At 38.1% G+C, this 22929-nt stretch overlaps 2 protein-coding genes across 11 annotated transcripts in view; one reads left to right on the top strand and one right to left on the bottom strand.

Annotated features, from left to right (window-relative positions):
* The window catches only part of RALGPS2 (Ral GEF with PH domain and SH3 binding motif 2), a 113663-nt gene that overhangs the window by 34882 nt on the left and 55852 nt on the right, over window positions 1-22929 (bottom strand). For all 9 annotated transcript variants that reach the window (XM_088060251.1, XM_088060253.1, XM_088060250.1 and 6 more), the window contains 2 exons: window positions 1240-1377; window positions 276-366 (listed from right to left, as the gene is read on the bottom strand). In XM_088060251.1, coding sequence (XP_087916377.1) covers window positions 276-366; window positions 1240-1377 — 229 coding nt within the window. The remainder of the gene's footprint in view (window positions 1-275; window positions 367-1239; window positions 1378-22929) is intronic.
* On the top strand, window positions 3694-22196 carry ANGPTL1 (angiopoietin like 1). 2 transcript variants are annotated; one of them, XM_005528704.3, is made up of 5 exons: window positions 3694-4017; window positions 10530-11385; window positions 16305-16498; window positions 17951-18221; window positions 19199-22196. In XM_005528704.3, the coding sequence occupies exons 2-5, from the start codon at window positions 10560-10562 to the stop codon at window positions 19384-19386; spliced, it is 1479 nt and encodes a 492-aa protein (XP_005528761.1). In that variant the 5' UTR covers window positions 3694-4017; window positions 10530-10559; the 3' UTR covers window positions 19387-22196. The 2 variants fall into 2 exon arrangements, with proteins under 2 accessions (XP_005528761.1, XP_087916844.1); XM_088060718.1 differs by lacking the exon at window positions 3694-4017 and adding an exon at window positions 10181-10222.

Raw genomic sequence — 22929 nt, forward strand, 5'->3', positions numbered from 1 at the left:
TCAGCATGTGGGAAAATGCCTTGAGCACAACATCCGTCTGGAACCACAGCTGCTCGCAGCTGGTGTGTCTGAGGTGCACAATCACAGAATCACAGAATGGTGTAGGTCAGAAGGAACCCTAAATCTCATCTAGTTCCAAATCCCTGCCATGGGGAGGGACACCCAAATAATATAATACAATTCTCCAATGCAAGTGCAGTCTCACAAGTAATAGGCTTTGAATTATAGAAGTAATTTTGTAATGTTATGGTCAGTTTAGAGCATTTTGTACTTACTCGTAATTGGCATCTTCTACAAACTTTTGTAGTTCTTCTATGTATTGAACTGAGTTGAGATACTTTTGGACATGAGGCAACATAGGAATATCTGGAAAACAGACAGCATTCATTGGCATTCGTTGGTAAGCAAAGTTTTTTACCAGAAACTATTTGGACAGATTCAGATCTCTTGCCTTTTTGTGTGAGATGGAGGTACAAACTACAGGCCCTAATGATACTGAAATTTTACAACTTCATAGCAATTCTCATGCATTGAGCTGACACTGCCCACACACATAGACCCCAGAGTTGCTCATCAGAGCACATGTAAGGGGAAAGTAAGGCCAAACTGAAGGCCTGTCAGTCATGGAGGGCTGTCTGAGGACTCCTTCACAGCCCACACTCTCTTCACACTGAGCTTTCAGGGAAGCCACAATTCTGTGCTAATTCACATTCCACCATCACAAACACAGCAGTAGAACTTTACCAGAATGGGAAGAGGACAGTGAGGGAACCCATATTTGAAGAAAAAAATACATGATCTGATCTATGGACTGAACTATAAATGTCCAGAAGACAAGCTGAATGTATTTTATTATCTCCAGTAAAAGTACTATTTCAAAAGCAATCCTGTTTTCAGAATTCAGTCATAAAATTATGAACACAGGGATACAAGCTTATAAAGACCAGTAAAACTACTCTTGAGTATTATGTACTACTACACATTTATCATCAGAAAATATGTACTGCAGTTTCCTTGATGTAAGAGAAAGGCAATTTTATTCTGTCTCCTTATCCTGATGCTCTGTCTTAACCAACAATACTCAAATAAACCCAGACTTTCGGGCTGAGAATATGAGGGAGGGTGTTAATGGCATTCATATGGGTCCACCCTTACTTAAATTGCATCACAGGAGACAAAAAAAAATCAAGCTTTTTAAGTTTTTCTCTTTAACACTGTGATATTTACACACTTGCTTACCATATTCACATGACTGCTGCAAATCTGAGATAATTCGAAGAATGTTGTTCATTAAATTTGTTCTTTGCTCACTTTCCAGAATGCTTGCTGTTGAGGGGTAGGCAGAGTCAATATATGTCAAGTCTGACAGATAAATACCTGAAATGAGATTAGAATGAAATGTTTCTTTGTTTAATGTCTTTCATTAAGCAGAAAAACCCTCATCAAGAATACTGTGAAGAATTTTTGCTTCCACTAATGTTAAAGCAGGTTGATGAAAGCATTGTCTCAGAATAAGATTTGGATTTACCTGGGAAATAATTTTAGAACTCTAAAAGTAATTACAAGGACATGTACAACTACTCATAAACCTCATCTCCTCCACAGCACCAATTTACTGCTCAAATATGACAAATATGACAAATATGAAGCATACTAAACACACAATGTTAAAATATACCATCAAAATTAATTGTTTAGGAAGTCTACTACTTCATTCCTCCAATGCAGCAATTAAAAAACAACAGAAGGATAAATAATACCCATAATTCTTCAAGCTGACTAAAAACTCAAGCTCAACTTGCAGCAACATGGGAAAAATTAACTAGGGAAAATGGGCACCCAGACTGAAATGAATTAATCCTGCAGTTTGTAATAATCACAGCTCCAAAGATGCAACAGCCTTCTAGATAAGTGACTTCATCTTCCCCTGCACTGCTTGCAACCTTACTGCTCCTTCAACCCCTTGATCATGTAGAGAGGAAAATCCTCCTCCTCACACAATAATGCTGTACATAAAATGTTTGTTTCTAACCACAACTCCATTTCTTGAACTTCACCCGTTTGACTCAACTAAGCAAAGCATATCCTGACCAATTCTGCTGTTCAAAGGAATTGGTGTGCATTCCTTGCATCTTCCACAGATATCCTGACTACAAAACACCACAAACTTAAATAATACTGTTTAAGAAACTTATTTCAGTAACAGGGAAATTTTTACGTTATATTTTACTTCACCTCTCAGCCTTGTACAAGCAAAATCGTAACAAGGACTTTGGCTTTACAGGTGGAAGACTATTAATACAACCTCACAAGAACAGCAGTTGTGTTTGTATAACACCTAACCAGTACAGTCCCCAAATGTGAGCTGGGAAACTCTGGGCATCCCTCCAAAACCAACACACACACACACACATACACACACGTGTGTGTGCACACACAGAAACAAATTAAAATACTTGTGGCTGAAAGGTGACATATAAAAAAGTGAATAAAAAGGTATTATACATGACCTGATATACTACTAAATCTCTCAATTTTCTGTTCTGCTAGAACCAGTTTGCTAAATAGCAGAAAAGATAATCAGAAACATCAGGTAGTTGCATTTAATTGCTGCATTACCTAGAGTGCATAAGCTGTCCTGAAGCTGAATTTATTAACCCATGTCCAAACAAGCCTTAAAAATCCCAAACCTGACCAGTCTTCCACAGAAGGAAGTAAATCATACTTATTAACTATATTTAAGGAAATTCCCTGTAACAGGCACCTGCACTATTATGCAGGATTTTATAAACCACTGTATTTATAGAATTACCTCTGAATGATTTGTACTGATCTTTTAGCTAAATCGAAAGTGAGTCTTCTGTAAAGAGCAGCTTCCTAAACCAACTGGATGCATTTCTATGAAATCTAAAATAATTTTGAAAGCATACAAGGGTAATTTTCTTTCAAATGTAATTGGCACTGCCTTTGTGAAGAAACCAGGAAGATCAACGGCAGTAAACTGAACGCACTCAAGTGCTGGCTGAGGATGGACAGAACCAGATCCTGTATGTCTTGTAGAGTGTAATCTCTGTGGCTTTTGCTACTTCTAACACCAGTCAGATGTTATCAAATATTCTGATACCTACCCAAAACCATCACACACAGAGTTTTAACGTTTTCCACATGTACTGGAGAATTCATGCCTTTAACAACTGGAACTGTTTCTTATTAAGTGAACGTCAAGAATTGAATGCGACATTCTGCTGAACATTCTTCTAGACTACAAATGCTTCATTTTTCCTGTTGTATCCAGCCAGGCTGCCCCTTTTATTTCCAGCAACACAAATCGAGTTTTATCAGCCTGAAAGAATCTTTCTTCTAAATGAAGCCCAGTACTGTAATAACTTGAAAGGCATCTTTAGGCAGCATAGTAAAAATGTTTGATTTGTAATTGCCTGCTGAACTCTTGCACAGTCCGTTGCCATATGGTACCTCCCTTCTACTGGCAAACAATCTTTCCTTGTTCCTAACTTCTCAGCCTCCCTACCCCCCTCCTTTTCTGGAGGGTATGGATAGGAAATCCGAAGGAGGAGTTTCTTCTGCTCTCCGAGTGCTCGCGGTGACATCATAGGTGGGCTGAACGGCTGAGCCGAGTGTGTGTTTGTTTAAAAAAACACTGTCCAAAAGTGATGTATATGGAATCTGGGTCAGCTGTAGCTGGTTTAGAGCACTTCTGCATGTGAGAATTAAACACTGCAGTTTCAGAAAACATTTCTCGCTCTCTCCTGGAATAACGCGTACTGGAGCATTACTTTTTTCTTTTTTTAAAACTGATTAGGTTAGCTTGGTTATCGTATGGAGAAACCCAATTCCTCAATACAGCTTGGATCTAACAGAGAAAGACAAAAGCAGTTTTCAGCTCCAGCTGCAGATTAACACTCCACACCATCGGGTAATATAGGAAGCAAAAGCAATTTGGCCTCTGGATTTTCCATCTGCCACAGAAGCAAAGCAGCTGGAAGACTTTATTTCTTGGTAAGTTTTAAAGTTATTCTTACTTACAAGTTTAATTTTGAGCTATTTCTGAATGCTACATACATCTCCCTCATCATACAACTGTGAAGAAACAAATCCCTTTCAGCCTGAGAAACATTTGACAACTAACATTAAGACTCATTTTTGTGGCATTTGGTAGACTTTGGAAAGAATTAAAAAAGGCACTGCATAAGAGCACAGACTAACTCGTTCCAGTTTTAGGGATGAACAAGTTTCGGTTGTTTAGCTGTATTGTTATCTACAGTTACAGAAAATTAGCACTACCAGATTCTTTGCTAAGCATGTAATTTGGGTACTGTGAACATACTCATGTGAAATTCTGATCCTACCAGAAGGCAAAAGCCAAAAATCCTATTGATTTCAGGGAAGCTGGATTCCACCCAACACCAGAGCATAGATCTAGCATTACTAGAACTAGAAAATGGATACCTCAATAAAACCACTGTGAAAAGTCCCAAGCAAATCAATGCACATCTGTAAGTAGCAATCATTGTGTATAGTTTCAAGTACGTTTTTATTTATGGTTCTTCTGAGGAGTTGAAGTTGTCTGAGTCCTAGAGCCAACCAAGAAGCCAGAGTTATACACCTATTCAGAACACAGTCGAGTTTGTAGCACAATCAATTGTGCAGCTGAAAATCAAAAGACGTTGCTGCAACAGGCACTAATATCCTCCTTCAGCAATTTCTGGACAGTTAATTGTACCTCAACTGAACTGCAGTTTGTTTCTAAATAAGATCCATTTCATAAACATGAAATGCAGTGTACAAAGCAACACTACATTAAGTGGAAAATTGAGGGCTTTGTTACAGTTCATTAGGGGAAGGAAGGGAGAAGAATGCTGCTGCAAATCAATGATTAAAACAAGAAAGTTGTTTACAAACAGAAGAAAAAAGTACAGATAAAAATCAAAAAGTACTTGCTTATACACAGGGAAACCATAGAAAACTTTCTTCTTGCTGACTTGGAAATGAAAATGCAGTAAATAATCCAGAACAATGCAAATGAACTTAAGTGATGTATTTGCATTTACAAACTCAAAGCTGTCTGACACAGTAAGAGAGAATGAAGGGGCTGATGCTAAAAGGAGAGACAAAGTGTTACAGAAGACAAACTTAATTAAGATTTAGTAGCTACCAGAGGAAAAAGTCTGAAGCAGCCTTGATAAACAAGAAAGATGGATCCTTTCCAGGTTCTTGAGCCCTTTTCCTTACTATCCTTTTGTGCTGATTTACATATGGAGGAGAATCATCTAAACAACAACACCACCACCCCCATTTGAAGCACACAATGTGCTTTGGACACCAGGCTCCATTCATTCATCATCAGCCAAGGGCTTGATTTACATGGCTTAGAACAATTCCTAAATCCTTCACAAATGAAAACAGCTGAGTCAATAATTTTAAAGCAATAAACTGGCTGTATACAAGGTATTAACTCTCTCTCCTTTGCTGCCTTCCAACTTTAGAGTTCAAATTTTGAAATGTTTATTTTAAAACAAATAATGCAATACTAATATTATGCTTCTGCCAAAAGAATGATCTGAAGTACAGTAAAAAATATACTATTTGAAGTCTTAAAAAGAACTTACTGAAAAGAATGGAAATTCTGAACCTTTAAACTTTAGCAGTAACTACATGGCTCTGTGAGATTTTAATAATTGTTTTACTAGGCTCTGTTTTTTGTAACATGACCTATTGATTTGGTCCTTAAAATTTATACACCAATGAATGAAGTACAATTTCCTACAGCAAGCATAACTAGATGCTTAATATTTTCAGTATCTAAGCAGAACTCTGGAGTCCCGAAATCACACATCTCCAAACACAAAATGCACCACTGCATTGTACCTGCCTGCTCAAACACTGCAAACACACACAGTGGCTGCCAACAAATGCAAAGGAACCCCCATGCTAAAAAAACTTCACCAAAAAATCTGGAAATGCAATGAAATTTTGCTGTGCCTTCAGAACATCTACTATGATAAAATTAACTGATCTCTTCTGTGGAGAATTCCTTAGAAGTTCTCATTTTTAAAAGGGGCACGTTTTCAATGACAACCTCAAAACCCCCCGAAGATTTTCAGATTGCCTTTCCTAAAAGGAATCAGATTCATGGCAATCTCTGAGAAGCAGAATTCTGTGACTCAATACATCACGTATCTGACGAACAAAACCCAAGAACATATTATTCTTGGATCCTAGTCAATGCAATTGAAAGTAATCCTGTTATTTCAGCAGAGGCAGAGGGACTTGCTGGAAAAACACTTGTTTATATAGGGAGAAGTAACTTACTTAAATACAGAGATATACTGAAATCCATGGGAACATTTCTCCTATAGGAAGCGTGTTTTCCCCACATAAGTATTACTTCTAATGTCATGGACCCAGTTTTAAGCTAAAAAAATCTACAAAAAATCCTCACTTAGCCTGTGCAGACATAGAGGAACATAATTGGGTTTATTGATTTCAGCTGCTAGGGCAAAGCTCAACAGAAAATGAAGTCTGTGTAACATCAATACCAGAGCTCCTTGATTAGCTGGTGTCATGGTCAGAGCATCTTTAGCCTCAGTGTTGTAATTTACTTTCTCAAAGAATCCAGTCTGTTTCCCTTCCTGTTATATATAAGAGAGCACTGCTGGCATTTATCACTTGACCATATTCTTTTAATAAATATTTGGAATAAAGGTAAGTGCTGATACTGCATTTTCCATACAAAAGGAATCCTATATTCCCATTTACCTGCAACAGCTTCGTTACACTCACCCATATCACCCAACACAGCCAAGGGAGAACAAGCCTTGGTCAGCTCTGGAAGAACAGATTCCAATTTGTGTTGTGGGTTTCCAAATTTTACATCCTGCTGAACATGAGTCACAGAAGTACAACAAAGAACAAATAGTTTGTTGTGCAGAAAGCTAAAAAATGCCAAATATATACCAGCTTCCCCATATCCTGATCCATGCAACTCTATACTTGTGATTACAATATTTCTTGGGGGGGTAACACAGTCTGCATTACAGCAGTTAAAAAAAAAGTAGTTACTGTTTTGCTCTTTTAAATTAGAATTTTGTACCTTTAAACACTTTTTAAAGTAATAAATCCAAAACTAATTTTGAAAGCAAGTTGGGTTTTTTTTTGCACAGGGATCACTCTGGAAAAGAAAGAAATCAGAAGAAATGGCATTAAATATAAAATGGTATTGAAGCCCTGTCCACAGCTCTGAGTGTTTCTGACAAGCTGATGAAGAAGCTTGTGCTGCTGTGAATAACTGCACATTCTCTTCTGCAGAAGCTATAAAACATCAGCAGGCCAGAACATACATAATGGAATTTCTACAGAAATCTGAGACCCAAAACTGGGTGGCACAGAAACACGACAGAACCAGCTGAAATGACAGTTTATTCTAATCTAAAAACCCATGACATTTAATAAAGAGTTAAATAATGTATTTCAAAGCAATGCTATCTGTAATCACAAACTCCCCTGCTGCATTTCCAAGGTCTGCACCAGCAGCCCCACTCTGTAAAGGCCACTCCAAACCTGCAGGGAGGGATGGAGACCGTGGCTCTGAGCTGATCCCTGAGCCTCAGCTGTCTCCTAACACTTCTGCCACTACCTGAACATCTAAACCTGGGAATCCGGGACAAAATGTGTCTGATCCTAAAACCCTAAAACTATTTCCCAACTCTAATTTTAATTTGTCATTTAGGTCTTACATATTATGCTATCATTCTGGGATACTTTGGATAAACAGCTTCTATTTTTTTAAGCTGCTTGCCCAGAACATCAGGAAATTTCTGAAACAGTATTTTCATTTCCTTCTAAGCTGATTAAAACTCCAAGTAAATATCTTGCTCAGAACCTATTCTTGTATAACAAGCTAGGCATTAAGCTGCTCACACTTGACAAGCAACGTTTTAAGACATTTAATTTTTTCAACATCAGCATTTCCAAGAAGCATATACACTCCCTACCAGGTAGATTTTCAGAAGAAACTCACCCCTGCTTATCTGAATGTCTCAGTTTGCTACGAGGTATTTCTGAATTTCAAATTCTAGGGCATAACCTTATGCAGCTTCTGAATTTGGCTATGCTGTATTAGACACTTGAATTCATTTAATGGTCTGACAGCACATATATAGCCACAGAGCTTGAAACTTTAACACATAAGGGTAAAAGTTTAAAATGAACACATTTAATATTAGAAGAAATTCAGAAAGCAGACTGCAGTAGAATGCATGGCTAGAATGTGGACTGTGCTGCGAGGTGCTTTGTTTTGAAAGATTCATTTAAGTTCTGTGTATTTCAGGGAGAAAATGTGCCACTGTGGGGAAAAATCCCCAGTCATTCATTATTTCAGTAACTCTGTACGGTCTTTAAAAACTCCCAAGAACTGAAATGTTATTCACTTTCTTGGACTACGAAGTACCTATTATACACTGTGAAAACAGCAAAATACTGCACTGGTACTATGGCTTCATCCTCATCCATATGCCTCAAAGTCTCCTCCCCTCAATCTGCAAATAGGAAATGCAATAGTATTGAAAAATAAGTTAGGAGATACAAAGAGATTTTAAACTTCAGACAATTAATTCAGCTCACCCTTGTCAAGTTAGAAACCACACACAGACCAGTTTCCCATGTGCTGCCCACAATACATGTGAACATTTAACCTAATGAACCACCAAATCTGAGCACTGTCCAGCTGATTAGTATTTTTAATATGAAACTACCAAAGAAAAACACACAACCAACTCTGAAGAAAAGTGATACTTTTTCCTAACTCTTTTTTCCTTTAAACAGAAGTTCAGCAGAGAAATATTAACAAAACTATTAAGTTTTGGATTTGATAAAAATATTTGCTAGTAGACACAAAAATACCTATTACTACAAACTAAGGGAAGTAAGTATTTTAAAATAAACTTCCTCAAACTTACATGCTTCCCCCCATTTATGCAGGGTAAGAAAGGATTTTTACTATGTGTTAAATGTGTTTTCTTTCCCTTCTGGAAGCAGGGCTTGCAATAGAACCATCAGACAAATGGATAACAAAAAGTTATCAAATATTTAAGCAGCATTCCTAGCTGATTGCATGCACATCATGGTTTGAAGCTTGTAACAACTGCTCTTCGTGAAGCCAAAAAATAAAGATGTGACAGGTTTCCTGAGGCTGAGCAGACACCGTTTTTGCAGTAATATTAAAGGCAGTAACACAACTGGGAAAAGTGACCTGACCCAAAAGTCACCTTATCATTTGTAATGTGAATGTAAAGGAAGCAGCACAGCTCTGCTTCTCCTTTGGGATCATTGTCAGCATTGCCAAATACACTTAAACTTGGACACAGCAAGAACAGCAGGGTAATTAACTTTCCCTGCTCTTACTGTATTTCTCTTTGTAATTATCCAAAGGCCACTGTAGAAAGGCTATCCAAAGGCTTGCAAATGGAGTCTGGAAAGGAAAGCCAGTTAAACATCTGAGATAAGAAATTATCTGCTTTACAAAGCAAACAAACAATAAAAAAGGAAGGGTTTTTTCCTTATTTAAGTGCTACCTTTGTTTGTCATCTCAAATATTTAAAGCTGAAAAATGGGTCTCAAAAAACGTTCCTGGATCTTTATCACTGCACTTTAATTCATTAGAATTAAAAGAAACTCCCAGTTTTCTTTACAAGATGAATGAAACATTTCAGTATGGTATTTATAATGACAATACACCTGATACTTCAGCATTATTTGGATAAAGACATTTTCAAAGATACAAAAATACTGTGACAACAATTCTAGATGTTCATCTCAAGGCAACCAAATAAATAAACATGCAGAGCAAACATGTTCTAAGCTTTTCTTACAAATTCAAAGTCACTTGAATAAGTAATTTTTGATATTTGCAACAATATCTAATCTCATGTCTTCTCCTGCCTAACACTCATGTCCAAAAATAGTCTTAAAGATGTGTTTTTCAAGTCTACTAAAACTGTGTATATATATGAACTTGAAAAATGGATGTATATATGAATCCTTATGTATATACTATTTAACAAATTATATATATATCTATATATAAAGGAGGACCAGAAAAGCTTATATAATCCAAATTCCAACATTTATATAAATAACTTCATCTCCCTGCTTCTCTTCCAGGAAGGTATTCTGCAAGCACTCCATGTTCTAAAACCTCATGCAGGTAAATGCAGGGAGCAGTCTGAGCAGTCAAACTGATTACTGAGTGTAACACAGAATCTAAGAAAAATATTGTTTCTGAAAACTTACCCATTGCAACAACTCCTTTACTAAATCCTGCATCTAAATCTTAGCGTTTGCTGCTCAAAACAGCCAGCTAATCTAATGGAACCTAACTGCACAGAAGAGATTCTGAAGGCTTGGCTACATAGATGCAAGCATGGCAAACCCATCAGTTTAGGCCCTTTCAAAGTCCAGGAGCTTTAGTTATGCCTCTGGTTTAATGACTTTATCTTTTATCTGTTCAACAGGCTCCTGACAGTCGTCCCACTTGCTTTAAAATGAAGCTATTGAGGTGGACTTTGGGCGTCCTGCTGTTCCTGCTGTTGTCTATCGGGCGCTGCATGGAACAATCCGCGCCGAGTAAGACGCCCCAGCAGAGGCAGCCTCGTTCAGCAGACAGGGGAGAGGAAGGGAAGAAATGTGGTTACACCTTCCTGGTCCCAGAACAAAAAATTACAGGGCCAATCTGCGTGAACACGAATGGCCCGGGCACTGGGAACAGGAAAGATGAAGTCACCAGGATGGACATCGAGAACCTGAAGGACGTGCTGTCCAAGCAGAAGCGGGAGATCGACATTTTGCAGTTGGTGGTGGACGTGGACGGAAACATCGTGAACGAAGTGAAATTGCTGAGGAAAGAAAGTCGGAACATGAACTCTCGTGTGACCCAACTGTACATGCAACTCCTGCACGAGATAATTCGGAAGCGCGACAACTCGCTCGAGCTTTCCCAGCTGGAAAACAAAGTCCTCAACGTCACGACGGAAATGCTGAAGATGGCAACAAAATACAAGGAGCTTGAAGTAAAATACGCAGCGCTAACTGACCTGGTGAACAACCAGTCTGTGACTATCTCGCTGCTGGAGGAACAGTGCCTGAGGATCTTCTCACGCCAGGACCCCCACGGGTCGCCGCCCCTCGTGCAGGTGGTGCCGCAGCACATCCCCAACAGCCAGCCCTACGCTCCCGTGCTGCTGGGAGGCAACGAGATCCAGAGAGACCCCGGCTACCCCCGGGACAGAGATGTACGGCCACCCCCTGACCCCGCCACTTCTCCCACAAAGAGTCCTTTCAGAGTGCCACCCCTGGCTTTGATTAACGAGGGTGAGTTACCTGTCGCTATTTATCTAACCTGAGATCTCTCCACCTCTGAGGGAAGTTGTCCTGACCATAGAAACAGAAGGAAGAACTGAAAGTACTGGTACAGCTCGCTCTTGCTCCTGATTTTCTCTCCCACTTCTACCTCCCAGGGAAAGCTTTAGTTTGCCAAATGGCCTAAATCTCCCTAAGATGAATTTGTGGAAATGGCCGATATTCAGAAATTCAATCTGAACAATATTCACCTTCAAGGCACAAAGTGTTGGGGGTTCCCTCTGCAGCCAGATTTGAGTTATGAAAATATGAAAATTCAATATTGGCATAAACTTTCTAATATTTACCCATTTCCTGAATGATGCTGGCTAGCTACATGTTACCATAGCTGGCAGGAGTGAATAAGAACTAATCAATCATAAACAAATTAAGTAATTTCAAGTTTTTGCCCTTTATACTTGTATTTGTCAGAAGAAAATTCTACTAGAAGAATTTTCATCCTTCTATTCTGAGCTGCTTTAAAATGAACATCTACATCCACCAACAGAGTCATGCAATGAGTCTCTAAGTGTTTAGCTGAAATATTCAAGAGTGGTAAGTTTGAAAGGATAATTGAAACAAAGATGGATCCAGTTAAGAGGCAATCAGCTTTGAAAATTTAAAATCAGTAACTACATTTCCAGTAAGCTATTGTCAGTAGGGGATGGCAAATTAAACTAGAACCATAAATATTATGAAAATACACTCAGGAGACCATATCCCATCTTCACATGTTACACTCTTTAGGTCATTAGATAAATTCATGTATCGCTATAAATCAAAATTAATGACAAGACGATTAACTATCTCTGAGCTGCCCTGAACTTTATCATTTTTCTCACTTTATTGAAATATTGACAGAATTGCTATTTAAAAAAAATTCAAGGATTCGGAAAAACAAGTTTTTCTCAGACATCCCTTTGAGTGCTTGCTCTTGGCTTCTGTTAGCACAGCAAAAGGGTTTGGTGGGGGTTTTGGGTTTAGGTGGCTGTTTTGTTTTTGTTTCTTTCAAATTGCCTTTAGTCACAGCTGAAAGTTCAACTTAGTTCCTAAGATGAAGCCAAACATTCATTTGTGACTGTTCCACAGCACTACACCCAACCAGCTGCTGATGTAAAGAACAACTATTTTTATTCAAGGTCTGCAGAAAATTCAGGCATGAGCCCAAGCAAAACGCCAGATGTCATGTGGATTTCAGTGGCACATCATGACAGAAAGGAAACAGTTCATATCAAAGCACTGCATTGATGTCTGCTCAGACAGCACAAATATAATTCTAAAAAAAAGCCATGACTTCCTGCTTCCCAGCAAACCTTCACTTCCAGGTTCTGTTCTAAACTCATCTTTTTCTCAATACATGCCTGCTGCACATAGAAAATGAGGCAATAGCACTAAGATACTAGTATTATCCTCTGAATTATCTTTCCTGGTGTTTGCTGACCCCTCCACCTCCACAAGTTCAGAGTTTGAATCCTTTTTTGGAAGAGAACACAAAGAAATTTTAGGAAGCTTACTGTAACATTATTCACCTTCCTTTAATCCTAGGTTCTTGAGTTGGAAGTTTAAGTGTTTCTTGCAACGCTTGGGAAAAGGAGGGTTGAGAATTGCTACAGCTGGGAGAACATCAGTTGTCACAACCAAAACTTGGACATTCCAACACAATGCCAAGTTACATCCCTGATTTTTAAAATTAATATAAACAGATTTCACGGTGCACAGAATCATAACTATGTCACAGAAAAACATCTTTATGGTTAAAAGATAAAGATTTTTTATAATGCATAAAGATGTCCAAAAAGACCAATGAAAACCAGACAGTCCCCATCAGAAATAGGCTTACTAAAGACTGATATCAGAATAAATACCTGGACCTCCTCACATATATTTACATGAAGCAGATGGGTCAGAAAGGTCCACGTGCATCTGAATATTGTGAGTAGAGAGCCAAATGCAAAATATATGGGGAACAAAAGGATGAAGTTCTGTTTTCTGAGTATGGTGGTTATTTTGTACAAAAATTGCTCTAAAAATTGAGGAAGGTTAATGGACCTGTGAATTGTAGTTGTCACAATTACCTTAATATTTGGAATAAAAACCAGTGACCCCCCAAAATTACTGCCACTATTTTTGCAAAAAAGTAGTTTCAAGTTAGCTAAGTATTTGAAAATTACACACCCTGCCCCATAAAGTAATTTCTAATACTTCTTGGTTAACAATATAGCTTCTTTTTTTAATATATGTCCAATTTTATTTCAGACTTTTCCTCTACTAATGCCCCTAAAAATCCTCTCTATGAAACTTACACAAGCACAACTTCTGTATCACATGCCCAAGATAATATTTGGCATTTCAAAATGGGAGTCAGCCATCAAGTTATCAAGCTTTCAACTTGAAATATTTAATCTCTTTCCATCTCTACTTCATTTAATTTTGCACAGAATATGATCTGCACTAAATCATACATCTAAGCCACAATTTTGGAAGTGAAATATTTAACAGATCATCTTCTCAGAGTATTTCTGACTTATCACTGTCTCAGTGACTTAGTGTACACAGTTACAAAAGACTAGATGGGAATGAGATACTTATTCCTTGCATAAACTATAAAACCTGTAAGATTTTAACAGAAAATCATGCTTTTTTCATCAGTCACACTCACACCAGCACTGTGGAGAATCTTTCAGTTTCACAAACCTCAGTATTTCCACTAAACAAGGTCAGTTCTTATAACGTGAACTTGAAATAATTATACTTAACAAAGAATTTACTTCAGTAAGAAGATTCAAGGCTATACACCAAAAATTATGGGGTAGGTTGGACTTCCTTACACTCAGAGCAGAAGTCTCCTACCTCCACCACAACTTACTTTATGTTAATACATGCAGACAAAGTTGTGCATCAAAGCAGATGAGTTGCAGTCTGTGAACTTAAAGCCAGCTGAACTCCAGAAATGACCCAAGTATTACATAAACAGGCTGGTACAATTCTGTCTGCCTTAAAAACCACTTCAAATGGCCCCAAACATTTGCTTGGGTCTCTCATGGAAACACGAGTGCTCAAGTCCTCCTCCAGTGATAATCACGTGGGATAACACCCAGATAACAGCAAACCTAATTAAGCTATTTTTAATATTCAATTAACATTACAAAATATAAGGCTTATTTGTTTATACTTTTCCTAAAGCAATAAGTTTTTTACAGAAATACTTCTGGAACAACATCCCTGTTCAGTTACAGAGCATCCAAATTTACTTCAGACAGTTCAAGGACTGGGAAAAAGACTCAGCTTAGTCCAGGAAATTATCTATCCCCTCGACAAACTCCGAAATATTCACAATCTACATGGGAATTTTAATTATGAACAAGAGGGAAAAAGGCACTAGTATACCAAAGCTACTATTTATTTCCTAAAGTGCCACTGGTTGAACTGGAAGAATGACAAAGCCATCCTGATCCTGACAGTGCAGCAATGCTTACAGCAATGGCTCAGTGTCTGTGCCATTCCTGTCACAGCCACAAGCTCTAAATACTCCTCTTTAGTTACACAAGCTTCATGCACTCTAATTATGCTTTACAGATATCTTGCTAATTACATACTTGTCCAACTGGCAACTACTACCTGATAATCTAAGCGTGATTTTCAGCTTGTTTGTTTCACAGAAGCTTAATCTGCAGTGAAGATCCCTTTCCTTCAGCCTCTACTTTTGATTAAAGAATAAACTCAACAAGTATCTTCTATGTTGCTTTGCACATGAGCTGTTTATGTGACTGATGGGTTCTCTCTGAATTTCCAAGGAGATTTGAGAAAATAAACCCTCTGGAAGGAGAGGAAAGCTGTTGCTAATTTATTTTCAGATGTGCTGAGTTTTCAAATACATTTAGGGCATCCACTACTAACTAGTCATCAGAACACACTTTTCTTTTCATTAGTAAATTACCAGTTTCTCTAAAACAGCTGAAGTAATGACACACAAACTAATTTTTTTCTAAAAAGCAGAAAATAAAAACATTGCCAAAAATTGAAAGGCAAACTAGGCAATGTTCTCAGAGACATGTAAGCAGCATCCTTCTCAGAATTACCAGATGGTCTTCTCTAAGTATTATTTGTAAAACCACTATTCACATGGACTAAAACAGAGCTTTCAAGCAGCACTCACAACAACAGCAATTTTGTGCAACCGCAGCCCTGAGAACAAATATGAGTCCTTTTAGCTGCTCAAAAATCCTTCTCCAATGCTTACTTATTTCCTTCATCAGGATCCATCTACACACATCATACCAGGATGACACATGAAACTTAAAAAGATTCCTATCCACAGTTAACAGCCTAATCCTCAAACTGGCTAAGTACATAACAGCAGAAAATTATGCAATGTAAGATTTCTCTCTGACTGAATTCCATGTCTGCAGACCATTGCAGTAAATATTTGTTACAGCAGCTCTCAAACTATTACATATTCAGAAACAGGGAGGGTTGGTTGGGTATCCTGGGTTTGTTTTGGTTTTTACTTCCACCAGTTTCAAACTGATGCACCAGAAAATGAAGGAAATTAATGTCCACCTTTTGTGAGAAAGAAGAAAATAATTAATGAAAAGAAAAAAAATCAATGTTCTTCAGTATCAAGAGCCAGAGTACAAATCTTTGCCACAGCAGACAAAAAAAATCAGGTGTTGGTCAACAAAGTCTATTATTTGTCTAGCAAAATGAAATTTTTGTTAAAAAAATATATGGAGAGAGGATATTGACATGTTTATTTGTATACACAATTAATCTCAGACAGTAACTTTTTGCACTGTTTTCCACAGTAGGTTTATACCTTAATCGAATTACTGACTTTCCATTACAAAATATTCCTGGACAATGGGCACTGCACAGTATTTCTTTTCCAAAAGGTCCATTCAAAGACTGCCAGCAAGCCAGGGAAGCTGGGCATGCCAACAGCGGGATTTACATGATCAAACCCGAAAACAGCAACGAACCAATGCAACTCTGGTGTGAGAACAGCCTGGACCCTGGAGGATGGGCAGTTATCCAGAAGAGGACAGATGGATCTGTCAACTTTTTCAGGAACTGGGACAGTTACAAGGTAAATTCTACAATACAGATAATCAGTGGGCAAAGAAAGATAATTGAAAAGTGTGATCATCCCTCAGAGGCAAACATAGTTCAGTGGGAATGTCCAGTTTCCCTCCGTGCACTGTTAATTTTGTATGAAGCAACCTGTCTGAGACAGCCTGGGTTTGTAATGCACAACACAGCTGGGAGACATGTTATTCTAGACACAGTGGCTGGGAAGTCATTTATTACAAAGTTCTAACTGAACACGTGATTTTTATTAACACACTGAGAACTAGTGAGTACTTGTAAAACTTCATTTGTCTCCCCTATGAATGAGCAAACTTAGCCAGTGAAATTATTCATTCAAACAAACTACTAGATTTGCTGGATGATGGCTCAACTTAAAAACAGTGCTAATAATGAATTAAAGGAAGCTCCATATGCTAATTTAGGTTAGATTTCTAAAGATGTTAGGCTGGTGAAAGGAAACCACCAAACTGTTGTGTGTTACTGTGATATTATACTCTAGCAGGCAGAATGTCTATGATGACAAGAGTATGCTGCTTTGGAATAATTACATGCTAAACAGAAAATCTGAAGATAATTTGGTTGGGGAAATAATAATAAAAATAGTAATAATAATTACATATAGGACACAAATTAATGTAAGGATTTTTGCTTCTTGCATTCTTGGAATTTTGTGGTTCAAATATTAATCCCTAAATCAATAATAACCAAAACAATTATTCAATAGTCAAACAATTATGCAAAGTCTTTACTTCTCAGGGCAGTACATGGTTGGTTTTGGAGTTGTTAAATGTTATAAAATGTTTTAAAGCAGTTATGGAGTGCCTCATAAAGCAATCATAAATATTCTAAACCTAACGCAACGCCAAACATTAACAACACTGGTTTACTTGGGGAAAGCAGACAGCAGATAGGAAATATCACTTCACAGCTACTGCACTGGTAGTCTGTGATTTGAAAGAAAAGATGTCTCTATATTTAATTTCTAATAAATCCTGTAAAGAACACAGAGGAATAGCATGATTAAATTTACAGTAAAAAACAACACCAGCTGCAATACAGAAGCAACAAGAAGTTATTTACCTTGAACACTCAGACTTTTTCAACCTGGAATTATAACCTAAAATTCCATTACTCACCCATTATTACAAATCCCCTTAGCTTTGTCAAGAAATATTGTTTCAGTTTCCCTATTCTCTCTCCCGTTATCTCAAAAAGAGGACAGCAAGAACAGAGACGTTTTGCCACCATTACCGGTGCTGGCAGCATCTCATGCAGCTTAGCAGTCCCAGTGCAGCAAAATAAAGCACTTAAATGCATGGGTTGAAGTAATTCAGAAGTTTAAAGGCTTTCAGTACCCAAGTTCCACTGGTTTATCACACTCCTGCTGATGCCTGTTTTAACAAACACGGAAAACTAAGCTAGCAGCACCTTCCAATCTTCTTTTGCACAGAAAGGATTTGGGAACATTGATGGAGAGTACTGGCTGGGACTGGAAAACATCTACATGCTCACCAATCAGGATAATTACAGACTCTTGATTGAGCTGGAGGACTGGAGCAACAAGAAGGTCTACGCAGAGTACAGCAGCTTCCGCCTGGAGCCCGAGAGTGAATTCTACCGCCTGCGCCTGGGCACGTACCAGGGCAACGCTGGAGACTCCATGATATGGCACAATGGAAAGCAATTCACAACACTGGACAGGGACAGGGACATGTATTCAGGTAAGCAAAGCAGTGTGGCTGTGGAAAGTGAGTAATGTATGTTCCACCAGCGACACCACCTCAAAATATAGAGCATAGGACAAAAAAAAGTATGTGAATTCTGATAAAATTACCCTATTGGAAGATGCTTTCAATCAATGATATAAAAACCCCATTGGCAGGGCCCCCTTTGAGCCCCTACACCTGTCAGAAATTCAAAATCTATCACCCTCACTGACAACACTCTGCAGTAATTTTCTGTTTAGCTCATCACTTGCATGGGACTGCAATCAGAAAATCTGTCCAGGTGATCTCTGAGTAGTGCTGCTGCCACAGAATCACCAGGAACTAAAGTCTCTGAAGAGCATGAAAGGAACTGCAAGCGTGCAGACGTTTAGTTGTGTACCAGTACTTAAGAAAGGGGCACTTCACTTGGTTTTTGTACTCCTCAAAGCTCCCTTTTTCTTATATCCTCCAGTTTTTCCCTTGCAGTAACAAGAAGGTTGGGGAGTGCAGTACTTCAACTGCTTTTCCTCAGCCGTCAATAACCATAAAGCTGGACAAATCCTGCAAACTCTTAGACAAGCCTGTAACAGTAAAAACACAAGTTACAAGCAATTCTTTGTGGAACCGTGGCCCCACGTGCTGCTCAGGGCTGTATCAACTCACATTGCTTCCACTTGAGTATTTCCAAACAGCACATAATCCGAGTTCCTTGGGTGTTAGCTCATGGACAAGCAGTGCTGCCAGGCTGAGAAGAGTTCTCTCCTTGACTTTCAGCTGTCACATTAAAGATCATGTCAATAACCACCCCCTCCAGCAATGGCTGCTGTTATGACAGAATTCATGATTTAGCAAGGACAGCAAGATGCAACCACAACAGGCTATGAAGTACTTCCAAGTTGCCTCTGAGAATAAGCCACAATATGAAAACATTTAGTAAATCTCCATTTCTGCTGCCTAAAGCTGAGGCTCACCCATGTCCTTCTGTTCCACAGGAAACTGTGCTCACTTCCACAAGGGTGGCTGGTGGTACAACGCGTGCGCCCACTCCAACCTCAACGGTGTCTGGTACCGAGGGGGCCACTACAGGAGCAAGTACCAGGATGGAATATTTTGGGCTGAGTACCGGGGAGGTTCCTACTCCTTGAAAGCGGTTCAGATGATGATCAGACCTATAGACTGAGGAGGAAAATCCCACAGTGCTCCCAGATAAAATTCTCAGTGTTTGAGCTCCAGAAAAATAAAATATTACTTTTTAATCATTATTTTGCACAATCTGCCCCTGCAAAAAGCAGGTCTACAGTTTTCCTGTCTTCTTTCCCCTGTCACATTCCCCTCTCCTTTATTAGGACCCTTCTCTACTGTGACAGTGTTTTCTAAACACACATTCACAAAAGCAGATGTTTGTGCTTGCAAAGCATATTTATCTTTTTTTCAAGATCAACATGCTTCATGTAAGCAGTCAAAGCTGGTAAAAAATTCCAGATATTTGAGAAGATATAAGCTTTTCCCGTTCAAAAAGCTTATGCTTTTTCAGGTTAGCTCAACCCTTATATGTAAATATGTGAAATGACATTGTCTTGCTTTAATGTGAAAATTGATTAGTTATTTAACAATTTATTTAAAAATGTTGGTATTACTTTTAGTGAAAAATCTGACTTCACATTACTGTTTGATATTTACTCCAAGAACCTACATTAAAAATTGGAGATGTTTTATCTTTGCCAGCAGAGGAAGATTTTTGCAACAAATAATTATTTCAAAATGAAGAGGCAAATTTAACGCAAAATACAAAATTTCTTAGGGAATTCTCTACACTGCTAAGATCTGCAAGTCCTACCTTCTGCAAAAATTTAGGCAAAATGTTCCTTGCTTAAGAAAATGAATTGTATGAAATTATTGATAAACTTGAGACAATCAAATTACTTGGTACTTTTTTTACTTTTGACCTCCATATTTGAGCTTTCTAATTAAACTTTGAACTTAAATGGCAAAACTGAAAGTGTTGGTATTAAAATCATGACTTGACACTTCCTTGCTCCAATTAGGAGTGATGTGGGCTGACCAACCATTCAGACATAGTAACTGAGATAAGACTGAATAGTAGAAGTTTTCCTCCAACGCAGCTTTCTGCTCCCACAGTAAAATAAAGGTTAGAAATCAGATCTGAGTGTGTTCTCCCTGACATTCCAAACTTGGACTGCTCTTATGACACACAAATTTCCCTTCCCTCTATATACCTATACAGCTTTTGACACATTCTATACTAAATTTTAGATTCTAGATATCAGATTTCCAGTGGAACTGATATGTAATTTAAGAAATTAATTAGAAAATACTTTCCCAACATTTAACAAAAGCTATACCACACGCTGATTCAAAACAATGTATTTCCAAAATCAGATACAACATTTGCTTTAGGTACCAGGATCTCTGAACTAAAGCTTTCTTCCTGTTATATAAAATTATTTAATAACTCCATTTATAGCCACACAGGTCACTTAATTTAATTTTATATTACACAAAACTGAATACACTGTTATGAACTATATTTGTTTAGCAACTCATATGTGCCTTCATGATTTTAAGGAACATTGTCCCTATTTAAAATAAGACACCATAATAGCTAAAAGAGTAACCTAGTATTATTGTTAATTAAATCAGTCAATATAAATTACTATGCAAAGCCTCGTATGTAATTCAGAGGAGAAAATACAGCTTTTTCCTTTCAGAACACACTCTCTGGAATAGAGATAAAGCTTCATTGATAATGTATAGCTGCAAGGCTTGTAGTTAAATCTTTGGTCAGAGATCAAAGCCAACCAGTTCCACCAATATTTAATTGGGGTTGGCAGCAGTGGGGAATCAGTCCTGGTATATTCCATTCCCGAATTCCAAGAATTTTAACTGACACAAATGTTTATGATTACAATTCTGAAATTGTTCTTCATATAAGGAATATTTGTTTGTTACAAATATCATACAGACCTCATTGATTGAGTGTCCTGCAAAACATTTTTTTAATTGCAAATGCTTAAAATTCAGACTCTCTGTAGTCTGTCCTTTTTTCTCTATGGTAGCTGGATAGAAGAGCAGTTCAGGTAAACTTAAAAAAAGGAAAAATGCCCTCCAAAACATTCCTTTAATGATCACTTCTGACAGTTTTTAGTTCATTCAACTTGCAAATTTCCTCTCCTTGGCAGAGAGTGTATTTTACCCCAAGAAGCTCTTGCCTGCTACAAAAACTGTTTATTCAGTGCGCTCAGTGAAAGGTGTACTCTGCAGAAACCCCAAAGTAAAATTAGCTTGCACTCAGCTTTTTAATTAAATCTTATATATTTGACATTTAAAAAGTGAGCCTTCCCCAGTTTTAAGGCTGTGGGATAACGTTAACTAAACAAAATCCACCCAGAAACCTCGGACTGTACAAATGCTGTGCTCTGACAGGAAAGAGTTGATTAAGTTGACAATTTAAAATTATGAGGAAGGAAAGCATAGCACGTCTTTTTGGGGTTGTTTCATACTCTGCACAATAATTCACTTTCAAATACTTGCAACTCTATCAATTTGTAGCTTTTGGGTTGAATTTTCTAAGCAGGGTGAATGACTTTAAAAGTTTGGTGTTTTCTCTCACTCTTTTTCTTTTGGAATATTTTCAAAAGAGGCTGTAGCATCCCTCAGGCTTCCTGCCCTGGCATGCAGAAGCTGTCTGGGAAGGACAAAGCCTTCGGCATTCCTCTACCATCAGTCCAAATTTAACCAGGCAGACCTCAAGAAAGTTCAACTTGTATGAAACCCGAAACATGGTTTTCACCTCTATTTCCAAAATCTGTTGCAAGCACTATCACTGAAGCAGCTGAATATTCCTCAGATGAATACTTAATAACCTGTTTTCAGCTTTTCTCTTTTTGGATATCACTCCTCAAAGACAGCTATAAGAAAAACTTCTCACAAGGTAGTGCTGCTTAGTTAAATAAAAATCTTACTTCTTAAGATATGGCTCAGTTGTTTTATTGTGCAATCTCAAATGGATCAGAACTCCGGAATAAGATCCCCTGGAGAACAGGGTTTTATTTTAAGGTGAAATATAACGTCACATACACAACTCCCCTTTGTTCTGGCTGCTTTAGCTGCCTGGGTGATGCAACACTGATGACATTTCCTATAATGTGCATTAAGGGCCTGCTGCTGAACATCTTTATTGGTGTTGCACAGCTTTTCACACTCACATTTAAGTAGGTGAGTCCACACGGATGATGTGCTGCTCTCACCTGCATTTTTAGAATTCTGGAATTGCATCACAATCATTGCTGCAAAGAGCTGAGAAACATTTTTATTTCCCCCCCACCCCAGTTAAATGTGGAAACACGTCATTGTCTTGTCCACAGAGAGTGAGCTGTGGAAATAAGAACGATCTGTACTTCTATGGCTCTGCTCCTATTGCAAAATCTACACCAAGAAAGCATTTAAGCTTTCTCTTATGGCCAAGATGGCCATGAAAAAAAAAACCTATACCCACATCTGGTATTTGGCTGTATTAATGTGAAACATTCATCCTCAAAATTCCAGCTGAAATCCTTTCATATGCTTACTTTCCCCAAGGCCTTCCAAACACAGGTCTCCACGACCAGTATTTCTTCTACAGGGGATTTGCAGGGGCAAATTTAATTGTGTGGCACTTCTGATGCTCTTCACTCTTCCAAAGGGCATTTTGAGGCAGCTGCTG

This window comes from Pseudopodoces humilis, chromosome 10 (assembly GCF_049639895.1).
Source record: "Pseudopodoces humilis isolate 2021_Gansu_Grassland_sample_001 chromosome 10, ASM4963989v1, whole genome shotgun sequence".
NCBI classification, from domain to species: domain Eukaryota; kingdom Metazoa; phylum Chordata; class Aves; order Passeriformes; family Paridae; genus Pseudopodoces; species Pseudopodoces humilis.

Excerpts from the sequence above, each read along its gene's own strand:
- ANGPTL1 (XM_088060718.1), top strand. Across the intron at positions 16,499-17,950 it reads GGAACTGGGACAGTTACAAG|AAAGGATTTGGGAACATTGA; the intron begins GTAAATTCTACA and ends TCTTTTGCACAG. Across the intron at positions 18,222-19,198 it reads GGACAGGGACATGTATTCAG|GAAACTGTGCTCACTTCCAC; the intron begins GTAAGCAAAGCA and ends TCTGTTCCACAG.